Genomic DNA, 12,091 nt, shown 5'->3' with positions numbered 1-12,091 from the left:
CTTCTCTTTGCTAAGATTATATTAAAAACTATAAAGTAAAGATCTTTAGCTTAATATCTAGATTATTTAGCTATTATCCCCGGCATGTTATAAGATATTTAAAAAAAAACACTAAACTTTGCCCTTTAAAAATAAAAAATTTTTATAACCTCCGCGAAGAGTTCGCGTGTTAGTTTTTAAATAATAAAATATTAACTAAAACACTTATTAAGTGGCTGCCTTAATAAAAAAGTAACTTTATAAGGTATTAAATAAACACCAAGAACTAGTTATAATTTATATTTCTTGCCTATTTTACCTTAATTAAGTAACTTAGGCAAAACCCCTTTATTATTATTATTAACTACACCTATAAAATAAATTAATATTAGATACCTTTCTGTACAATTGCTAGAGTTACCTTTACTAATAAAACTTTTATTATTATATATAGCTTTATAAAAAATAAGACCAAGCCCTTTTATACCTAAATACTATAATAACTCCGCGAGCTTTATATATAAAAAGGCCTTAAAATACCAGGGGTTGCTATTATTAATAAAAATAAGGCTTTGCTTAAGGCGCTTTATATTATTTTTCCTTTAATTAATTAAATTTTTTATATTTAGCATATTAACTAAAAGATCCTTAGCTAAGCAAAGCGGGCTATATTAATTACGCTTTAAAATAGCCTTAATTTAAATAACAAGAAATAAAGTTAGCGGGTCCAAGAGTAGTAAACTAAAATACTAGGATTATAATTTTAAGCCATAAAGTTTTTAATAAAGGCTATTTTTAAAAGTAAATAAAAGGTTTTTAAAAAAATATACCGGTAGCCCATGTACGCGAATCTCCTAAAGTATATTAAAAAAAAATAGCTTTAAAAAGACACTAGGAAGTTCTTCCTAGCCTATTACACTAATAATTATTAATACTTTAGCTAGCTTGTCACCTCTTAGGTGGAGTTATTTTATTATTAGTTAAAAAAAAATCTTAATTTATTATAAAGCAAGCTAATCCAGGTGGTATCTCTTATTAATAATATTATTAAGGCTTAAAATAATAAGGCTTAATACCTATATAATAATAATACTTTAAGGCCTCCGCGTTAATATACCCATCTACTTTTTAAAAAAGTTATAATAAAGGTCTTTATATACACCATGCAAAAGGTAATTAATATTATAAATTTTTATTTACTAAAGCACCTTAATATACTAATTAGGCGCTGTATAAGTAGTTACTAGTAAACTCTTGGCCTTTTTTATATTTATTAAATTTAGGAAGCGCTTTATAAAAACCAAGGCCTTTTTTTTAAATAATTTTATAACTAGTGGCTTCTAGCTCCAAGATCTTAAATTCTTGCCTAATTTTAACGCCCTGTTATTTATTTTCCACCTAAAAAATAGCTAAAGGGATGGCCTTAAGGGGCTTTAAATTAACTAAAGCACTTTACTAAGCAAGATTTATTTAAGTTTAAACATATAAATTAACTAGTTAAGAAGGGGGGGGAGGCCGGTATTAAGGTTTTTTATTAAAATAAATGTTTGCAGTCAAGCGCAGCGCAGTGGGAGGAATAAGGATTTTATATTTTAAATAACATGTTTTTATTAGTTAGTATATATAGCTATATAAAAGTTTAGTACTTGCCTGTTTTTAGTTAAGTTTAAATATTAATTTTTGTATAAAAAATTAAAATTTAAGTTTAAAATCAAGATTATGCTCTGCATTAACTTTTTTTACCAGGCAAAGCCTAAAGGGGCTTAGTTCCCGCCCTTCCCGCCCCTGTGGAGCGGGCCATTGGCTAATAGGGGGGCGCTAGTATAAAAAAGGCTTAGTTGGCCAAAAATACTGCAGATCTCTGTGAGATTCTTAATATTCTCTGTGAGAATAGCAATTCTCTTTTAATAATACCTAGTATTTTATACTAGTAATTTTTATTAAAAATTCCTAGTAATCCCTAGTAATTCCTAGTAATTCCTAGTAATTCCTAGTAATTAACAGCGCCCTTTAATATTTTTTAATAATTTTTAGCACTCCCTAGTAATCCCTAAAAATTACTAGCACCTTTTAGTGCTTTTTAGTAATTTTTAATACTTTTAATATTTTTTAATAATCCCTAGCACCCTTTAATACTATTTATTAATAATTTTTAATAATTTTTCTAGCACTTTTTAGCAACACTTTCTAGTAGTTTTTAGTATTTTTTAATAATAATATTTAATAATCTCCCTAGTAATCTTTTAATAATAATTTTTAGTATTAATTTTTAGCACTTTTTAAAGGTTATTCCTAGTCGTAATCTTCCTATTAATCTTTTTATTAATTTTTTTATTAATTTTTTTAATTATAATATCCAGCGCTCTCTAGTGCTCCCTAGTACTTTTTAAAAATAATATTTAGCTATTTTTAATCCCTAGTAATCCCTAGTAATCCCTAGTAATTTTTAGTAATCCTTAGTAATTTTTATTAATTCCCCCTAGTAATAATTTATAGTAATAATCCATAATATTTTTTAATAACCTTTTTTTATTTTTTAAATATTTTTAAGTTTTTTAAACTATTAATATCTTACTTTATACTTAATAACTATTATTAAATTATATACTAAATAGGTTTTTATCGCGTGGTTATATTTTAAACCTAAAAATATATATTAAACTTAATAAATATATATTAACAAAGTTAATATATATTAAAGGTATATTAAATTAAATAAATATATATTAGCTTATTTAACATATATTTAATATATATTTAATATTTTAAATATATATTTTTTATATATAATATATGTTTCTTATAAATTACCTTTAATATATTTTAAAAATATTAAATATATTCTAAATAATTTATTTTAAAGCTATAAAAATATATTTACATAATATATATACTTTTTTTTTAATATATTTTTTTTAATATACTATTAATATTATAATTAGACGTAATATAATAGTACGGCTATACTTAATAATAATTTGCTATTGCTATTATACTATTGCTATACTCAATACCCCCCCTGCGGACTGACGGGTAGCGCTGGATGCTGGGATTGAGTGAGATCGGTCTGCGTAAGAGCTGCGCTAGAATGAGAACGCAACAAACTAGCCCCGCTACTATTGATAGGGGGCTCGAGGACATCATGTCAAAGACTGGTTGAAGGTCCCAGAATAAAGTCCTTGGAATTGCCATCGCGTTGATAGGATAGTCATGGTCAGAAATAGTGAGGAGGGGTTTTGGAGGGCATATATATGGATGGCGCGTATCATATGATAATCTGACGAATCCTTGTCGTCGGATAGGATATAGTGCTAGCAGGGGTTTCGTAGAATTCCATTCCATGAAATGTCCTAAGACACGCTAGTTTGATGTATGCCTTGGATTGCGAGATAGTCGAGCAGCGCCGGGGCTAGGTATGCGCGTGGGTGGATCTACCCCAAACATGCTAGTAGTGCGTGCCAGTAGCACAATATCGATGATCAGCAGTAGCTTGGAAATCGAAAAGATATCGCCAGAGCCAGAGCCCTATATAGTCTCCTCTCTGAAGTTGAGCTGAAAGGCGAGTGAGCACCAAGAACATTCAACATTTGCACCATGAACGGTTACAGCAATGGCACGAGCCATTCGCAAGCCCACCGCTACACCAATGGCCATGCTGAAGCTGTCCCAGTGGCAATCTGCAGCATGGCGATGAGATTACCAGGCGGCATTCGCGACGACGAAGCCCTGTATCGGTTTTTGGTGAACAAAGGCGACGCCCGCTCGGTCACACCAGCAAATCGATATAATGTCAACGCGTACTACAGTCCACACGGGAAGCCGGGGACAGTCATTACCAAGCATGGATATTTCCTTGACGATGTCGATTTCGCTCAATTCGATCACTCCATGTTTACGGCCGCTGCCGCCGAAGCCGAATTGATGGACCCGAATCAGAGACTCGTCCTCGAGGTGGTCCGCGAGGCTTTGGAGCGGGCGGGCGAGAACTGGCGTGGGAAACCGATTGGTACGTATGTTGGTATGTTCACAGAGGACTGGCAGGAGATACACCACAAGGACAGCAACTTCTTCCACCCGTACCTGATGATGGGGACGCTGGACTTTGCGCTGGCGAACCGCGTATCGTATGAATATGATCTCCGAGGCCCAAGGTATGCGAAATTTTGCAAAAGCGATCTCTTAGCAATGCTGATTCGGTATAGTGTCATGTACAAGACAGCCTGCTCGTCTGCCGGTATTGGCCTTCATGAGGCGTTGGAGGCAATTCGTAGAGGGCACATCTCGTCGGCTGTCGTGGCCGGCACAAATCTGATCCTAGCCCCTGGTCTCACGGTGTCCATGAGTCTGCTCATGGCTTTATCGCCAGAAGGCTCATCAAAGTCCTTCGACGCCACCGCAGATGGATATGCCCGTGGCGAAGCAGTTACAGCGCTATACATCAAACGACTTGACGAGGCCATTCGTGACGGCAACCCTATCCGCGCTGTCATCCGCTCTTCGGCTGCTGGGGCCGATGGACGATCCAAAGGTGGAATGGCAAATCCCAACCCGGATGCCCATGAAACCATCATTAGAAAGGCATACGCTTTAGCTGGTCTAGACATGTCCCAGACAGCGATGGTCGAAGCGCATGGTACTGGGACACCAGTTGGAGACCCAATAGAAGTGGAGGCGATTGCACGCTGTTTTGGCGAGTACGGAGCATATCTGGGGGCTGTGAAGCCAAATCTGGGACACAGCGAAGGGGCCGCAGCGATTACAAGCGTGATGAAAGCTGTGCTTTCGCTCGAACATCGAACCATTCTTCCGAACATCAAGTTCAATAATCCAAACCCCGCAAGTCAGTGCTTCCCACCCTCTGTACCGCTAAGATCTGCTCACAATCGCAGTCCCATGGGAAGTAGTAGTAGTAGTAGTGATATTTAACGCCTCGGGGGTACTAAGGCTGGTTTGACACCCTTTCCCAACCTCCCTTGGGGTATGGAGGCGGGCTGACGCTAGGATAGATAAGATACAGGTCCAAAGTTCCTTCCCCTATGTCTAAGTTCCCTTAACAATATCCATTGCCTAGATAGCCACTTGCGAATTCTCGTGGGTTATTATGTGCAATCGTCCCGACATATAGCCGTTTGCACTGTTTTGTTAAGGCTCGGGGGAGCGCGGATTTTGAGGCCTTAAAGGCGCGGAGGTTATATCTTCCTAACCGAGGAAGATTGGTGGTTCAAGGCCAACTTAGGGCTTAGGGTAGCGGGTAAAAAGGCGCGGAGGTATAGAAGCCCTAGGGGGGGCTGGAGGTCGTGGCTCCGGGGGGAGCGTAGATATTAAGGCCTCTTTTTGTATAGAGAGGCCAAATTTCGACGTGGGAGTTGTATTGGTAGGAGTGGGATTTGAACCCACGGCCCTGTACCTAGACAAGGCCCCTGTGACCGCCCACTCGGCCACTCCCACCCAGTCCCATGGGAAAGGGCCAAGCTGGTCGTTCCGGTGGAAGCAACTCCCTGGCCGGAAGGACGTGCTGAGCGTATGAGTATTGGGTCGTACGGAATAGGAGGGTCCAACGCCCATGTAAGTTGAGCAACTCCCCCTTATCAAATGCAGCCTGACAGATACCATATAGTTCATTATCGACTCTGCCGCCTCGTTCAACCTGGAGGTCCCCAGTACTATTCCGCCAGCCATCCAAGAGCCAAAGCAGCAACCGACGCTGTTGTTGTTCTCCGCAGGACGCCCAGAAGCGCTCAAGGACATGGTCAAAAGTCACGCAGAATATATCACAAAGCATCCGGAAAGATTGGCGGATGTGGCGTACACTTTGGCGGAGCGGCGAGAGCGTCTGAAGTATAGAGCCTTCTCCGTCATCACTGAAGGCACGGATGCATTAGGTGAGCCGGCAGCTGTTGCATCCCAAGGCATCGAGCAAGCGGCGTTTATCTTCACGGGACAGGGCGCTCAATGGTAATTTCATCTTGTCAGCTCCTTGGGCATTGATGATACTGACTGTGTCCAGGGTGCAGATGGGTCGACAGCTTATGGTCGACTATCCTTCGTTCCTGGCAAACATACGATCCATGGACCAGGCTCTTCAAGGGCTGGATGGCGATGCACCCGCCTGGTCAATTGAAGGTTAGTTACTAAAACATAGTAGCCGCACGAATGCTGACAGGTCAGATATCCTCTTCTCATGCGTTGACAAGACGCAACTCGCAAAAGCAGAATTGTCGCAACCGCTTTGCACGGCTGTTCAAATCGCAGTCGTTGACCTCCTGGCTTCTTGGGGTATCATTCCCGCAGCTGTGGTTGGACATTCAAGCGGCGAGATTGCTGCAGCATACGCCGCGGGTGCCTTGTCGAAAGAGGGTGCCTTGATAGCTGCCTACTACCGGGGGTTTGTGTGTAAGAATCCTTCCAAGGCAGGGGCCATGGCAGCCGTTGGACTTGGAAAGGACGCGGTCCTGCCATTCTTATCAGGGTTGATCGGTGTCGGAGTCGCTTGTGAGAACAGCGGTTCTAGCGTTACATTGTCAGGCGACACGGAAGTCCTGCGACAGGTTCTGGGCGCGATAAAGAGTCACAATGACCAGGCCTTCGTACGAAAGCTCGCCGTGGAAATGGCCTATCATTCGGGTAAGACTCTTGCCTCGTACAGACCAGCCGAGTTTGCTTACCAATTATTAGAGCACATGAAAATCGTTGGTGACACGTACCGAGAGCTCATCTCCAAACACATTGTGACGGGTTCGCCCAGGATTCCTTTCTACTCCAGCGTATATGGCGGCAAAGTACTGTCAAGCGCTTCCGACTTCGGACCTTGTTACTGGCAGGAGAACCTCGAGAACCCAGTCCTCTTCCATACGGCGGTCAAAGCCCTATTGAAGGAATCGCCCCGCATGGTCCACGTAGAAGTTGGACCGCACCATGCCCTTCGCGGACCCTTGCGCCAAACCTACCAAGAAACAGGCATCTCCGTGCAGCACATCCCGACCCTGACTCGAGGCGAGAACGACACACGCGCTCTTCTCTCCACAGTCGGCCAGCTATTCGCAGCTGGCTTACCTGTTACTCTTCCTTCCGAGCCCGCAGGTCGCGTACTCTCGGATCTTCCGCCATACCCATGGCATTACGAGCGCGCATACTGGGCGGAGACGCGGGTAATGCACAATTGGCGGTTCCGCCGACATGCGCCGCATGATCTTCTGGGCTCTCGCACTCTAGACTCGTCTGACATCTCTCCAACGTGGCGCAATGAGATCCGCGTTCGCGATGTTCCTTGGCTCAAGGACCATTGTGTGGGAAATGACATTGTCTTCCCAGGCGCAGGATATATTGCCATGGCCGGTGCAGCTGCTTGCCAGCTGGGTGAGCTGAATAGTCTAAGCGACTATACGGTTAAAGAGGTTGAGCTCCGTCAGGCGTTGGTTCTTCAGGTGGAGGACTCGAAGGAGATGGTCACAACCCTCCGCCCACAGAGGCTGACGGCTAGTCTCGACAGCGACTGGTACGAGTTCTCGATAGTCTCTCATGACGGATCGGCATGGAGCAAGCACTGCTCAGGTCTCGTGCGTCGTGGGCGTGCGTCAAAGTCTCCACCAGCCTCTATGAAGAGAGTGCCGGTGCCTCTCCCGAGAAAAGTGTCAGCCAGTCGCTGGTATACAACATTGAACCGCGTCGGGCTCAATTATGGTCCGCGCTTCATGGGATTGAAAAATATCACTGCCGGAGTGACAGAAAGAAGCGCGGTATTGGACATCGCAGACGCCCCAGGTGACGGGTCCGAGTCCTCGTACCCGCTGCACCCAACCACGCTGGATATCATGCTCCAATCATGGACCGTGGCCGCGTTCAAGGGCATATATAGCTCTTTCAGCAAATCATTCCTGCCCACATTCATCAAAGAGCTGTACGTTGGTGTTGGAGCCGGACAGGAAATCCATGTCAAGACCACTACGTCTAGCCACAGTGCAGCGGCCGGTCGGGAAGGAGTTGAAGGGCAATCCTATGCAGTTACAAACGATGGTGAGAATGTGCTTGTTCTCAAGGGCTTCCGGGGCACTCCGCTTCCTTCTGAAGAGGATGGTCCCGAACTCACGGCCCTCCAACTTGACTGGAAGCCGGATGTATCCTTCCTCGACGTAGCCAAGCTCACGCGGCCGATTTACGACTTCCGAGAGCAGACAGCGCTGGTGGAAAAGCTTTATGTTCTCTGCGCGTTGGAGTCCAATCCAAGCCTTGAGGGAGTAGAAGCCACGCAGCCGCATTTCGAGAAGTACCGAAAGTGGATGAAATCTCAGATCTCCCGCTTTAGGGAACCGGGATACCCACTGGTCGACACCGTGGAATTAGTACATATGACATCAAACGAGCGCCAAAGGCTCATTCCCCAGCTTTTAGAGGAGTGTAAGACTGCTGGTGTAGGAGCCATGGCCGAATCTGTTTGGCGCACATACGACCAGCTGGTCAATGTGTTCGAGGGGAAGACCGATTTCCTGGATCTACTAATCCACGATGGTACACTCGCAGGCATATACGATTGGATGAACAATGTCTGGGACGTAAGCGAGTTCTTCCAGCTGCTGGGTCATGCGCATCCGCAACTCCGGATCCTGGAGATCGGGGCCGGCACCGGGGGTCTTACGTCGAAGATCCTTCAAGCGCTTCAATCCGAGTTTGGCGAGAGACTGTACTTCCAGTACACTTTTACCGACATATCCTCGGGTTTCTTCGTGGCTGCACAAGAGCGTTTCAAAGAGTACTCCGGAATGGAATACAAGGTGCTTGATATCTCAAAGGACCCAGTTGCTCAAGGGTTCAAGGCGGGAGATTATGACCTTATCATTGCCTCAAATGTACGTTTTACCCCGTACCCATTTCTGCCTGGAGGAAGCGACTTACTGATACTCCGGTAGGTTCTTCACGCGACGCCTATCTTGCATGAGACGTTATGCAATGTACGAACGCTCTTGGCTGACCAGGGTCGGTTGTTCCTACAAGAGCTTTCTCCAGGTTTGACCACTCATTCCGTGCTATTAGACAGGGCAAAACGCTGACAGAGTTGGTAGTGACCAGTAGTATGGTTTACATTATGGGCCTGTTTGTGGGCTGGTGGCTAGGTGAGGCAGACGGCCGCGTGGAGGCTCCATATTTGCCAACCGAAGTATGGGACGAGAAGCTCCGCGCCGCAGGTTTCAGTGGATGCGAAGCAGTGACTTTGGACAATGAGCGTCCGTTCCATGTCAACGCAAATATCATCTCAAGACCGGCGATCGACCTGGCGTACATGGGAGACATTACCCTGCTATCGGGCTCATCCAGGATCCATCCTCTGGCCTTGCAGGTTGAGGGACTTTTGAAAGAGCAAGGTCATTGCGTGAAACATCACCAATGGGGCATTGGGGATGCGCCGCCACCTAATCAAGACATGATTTCGTTTATCGATCTTGACGGGATACTACTTAACAAGCCAAGAGGGGAAGACTGGGACCGCTTCATCAAGGCCATCGAAACACTCCAGCAGGCTGCAGTTGTATGGCTCACAAACCCTGCTCAAGTCAATTCGAAGGATCCGCATGCGGCCCTGATCTTGGGAATGGCAAGGACTATCCGATCAGAACTTGCCATGCCCCTGGCGACGCTAGAGCTGGAAGATTGGAACCTGTCGGGGGCGGCTAAGGCAGTCGTGGATGTCATGAAGAAGGTCCAACGGGGTAAGGACGACATGACAAGTACACTCGATCCGGACCTTGAGTATGCCTGGGTGGATGGAGAAATCCACGTTGGACGTTTCCACTGGTACACAGTGCCAAATGCTCTGCGGAAGGCCGCTCCTTTGGAGCCAGACACCAAGGCGCTCCTCATCCAGAAGCGTGGACTACTGCAATCATTGCATTGGTCTGGCCAGCCTCTTCCGGCCCTCGCGGACGACGAAGTACAGGTCCAGGTCAAGGCTGTAGGTCTCAACTTCACTGATGTGCTCATTGCTATGGGTCTGGTGCATGGCGCCGATGCTCTCGGGAACGGTTTCGACACATTCGGCCTGGAGGGTGCTGGGTATGTAAGCAAAATTGGAGCGGACATCGACCATGTCCGACCTGGGGATCGCGTCATGGTTCTGGGAACCAGCTCCACCGGCTTAGCGACCCAGGTCCAGCGGCCCGGGAAATTTACCCTGCGCATCCCTAACAGTCTCAGTTTCGAGGACGCCGCTACAATGCCATCAGTGTATGTGACGGTTCTCCTGGGTCTAGTGGACAAAGCCCAGCTGGAGAAGGGTCAGTCAATCCTGATACATGCTGCGGCCGGGGGTATAGGTATTGCAGCTATTTATGTCTCGCGCTGGATTGGCGCGGAAGTCTATTGCACTGTGGGATCTGAGGAAAAGGCACAGTTCCTCATGCGCGAATTTGGGATCCAGCGTGAACGTATTTTCCACTCACGAGACACCAGCTTCTACGACGACCTTATGGTTGCCACAGACGGTGTCGGCGTTGACTGCGTGCTGAACTCTGTGTCGGGTGAATTGTTGCATACGACTTGGGAGTGCGTTGCCGCGAACGGATGTATGGTTGAGATTGGGAAACGCGATATGATCGGTCACGCCCAACTTGCCCTGGACAAATTTGAGGATAACAGGACATTCTTTGGGATTGATGTCTCCCGGCATGTTGGGCTTCGAAGGGCTACGGGTGGCCGACTGATGCAACTGATGCTCGACCTATATTCGAAAGGACATATTAAACCAATCCATCCAACAACCATCTTCGACGCCACAGAAGTTGAGGACGCCTTCAGGTGCATGCAGCAGGGCACGCATGTGGGAAAGATTGTGGTCAAGTTCCCCGGGGATGAAGGACAGCTCCCATGGGCTCCAGCCATTCCCACCCCGACATTCCGCGGCGACCGATCGTATCTGCTCGTTGGCGGAATGGGGGGACTTGGGCGAGCGATTGCCACGTGGATGGCCGCATATGGGGCGAAGAACATCATATTCCTCTCTAGATCTGCTGGGAAGGGAGGAGATGATCCAGCCTTCATCGAAGAATCGCGATTGATGGGATGTGAGGTGCAAGCATTTGCCGGCGACGTGGCTGATGACAAGTTGGTCAATGAAGTAGTAGCAACAGCCACCGCGCCCATTGCCGGTGTAATGCAGATGGCCATGATCCTCCGCGATATTGGCGTTCTCGACATGGACTTGGAAACGTACCAAGCGGTGATCGGACCAAGGGTGCAAGGCACGTGGAATCTGCATAATGCGTTGGCAGACCAGCATCTCGACTTCTTTGTTTTGTTCTCTTCAATTTGTGGGATAGTTGGATATTACGGCCAGGCAAACTACGCCGCGTCCAACTCTTTCATGGATGCCTTCGTGCAGTATCGTCATGATCGTGGTTTGGCAGCCTCGGTGCTGGATATAGGAGCAGTAGACGATGTGGGATTCATTAGCCGTACTCCGGCAGCCAAGGACACGATGCTCGCCATGTCTGGCCGACTCATCTCAGAAACCGACTTTCTGGAGGCGTTGCATCTCACCATTGCTCGGTCGGCTATGGCTCCTGCTGCAAAGAAGGAGTTTATAGGCACAAATGGCATCCATTATCATAACCCAAGCCATATAACTCAGGCCCTCGAGTGTCGGCTGCCTATCATGGACCCACAGAACAATATCATCTGGAAACGAGATCCCCGGATGGCAATATACCGGAACATTGAGACCGTCGCGATAGATAGTACGGCAGCTACAAGCGGCATGGCCCCGTTCCTAGCGGCAGTGTCTGAGAGCCCACGCCAACTGGAGGAGCCAGACGCAATCCAGTTCCTTGCTGGCCAGATCCGAGATCGAGTAGCGAAATTTCTGATGCGCAGGGACGACGAAGAGCCGTTGGATACAGGTCTGACGCTGTCAGCGGCCGGCGTAGACTCGTTAGTGGCCATTGAGCTGAGAAACTGGTGGAAACAGAATCTAGGGGTCGATGTGTCGGTGTTGGAGCTCATGAATGGAGGGAGCATACAGCGAATTGGAGAAATGGCGGCCAAGCGGCTTCACGAACGATTCACGAAGTAGGCGTATCGGCTGTAGATTGGCCCTGGCTTTAGACTAGATCAGATAGGTGCAATG

At 46.3% G+C, this 12,091-nt stretch overlaps 1 protein-coding gene across 1 annotated transcript; it reads left to right on the top strand.

Annotated features, from left to right (window-relative positions):
- Window positions 1-3,573: 3,573 nt before the first annotated feature.
- Window positions 3,574-12,037, top strand: DSM5745_01691 (type I polyketide synthase; the record flags this gene model as incomplete). Its single annotated transcript, XM_026743707.1, has 8 exons — window positions 3,574-4,130; window positions 4,182-4,819; window positions 5,432-5,544; window positions 5,597-5,934; window positions 5,987-6,102; window positions 6,148-8,822; window positions 8,883-8,979; window positions 9,036-12,037. The coding sequence occupies 8 exons, from the start codon at window positions 3,574-3,576 to the stop codon at window positions 12,035-12,037; spliced, it is 7,536 nt and encodes a 2,511-aa protein (XP_026606870.1).
- Between the last annotated feature and the right edge of the window lie 54 nt (window positions 12,038-12,091).

Source organism: Aspergillus mulundensis (genome assembly GCF_003369625.1).
Source record: "Aspergillus mulundensis strain DSM 5745 chromosome Unknown scaffold_1, whole genome shotgun sequence".
NCBI classification, from domain to species: domain Eukaryota; kingdom Fungi; phylum Ascomycota; class Eurotiomycetes; order Eurotiales; family Aspergillaceae; genus Aspergillus; species Aspergillus mulundensis.
Note: the sequence above shows the minus strand (reverse complement) of the source record. Positions and strands in the feature narration are given on the sequence as shown.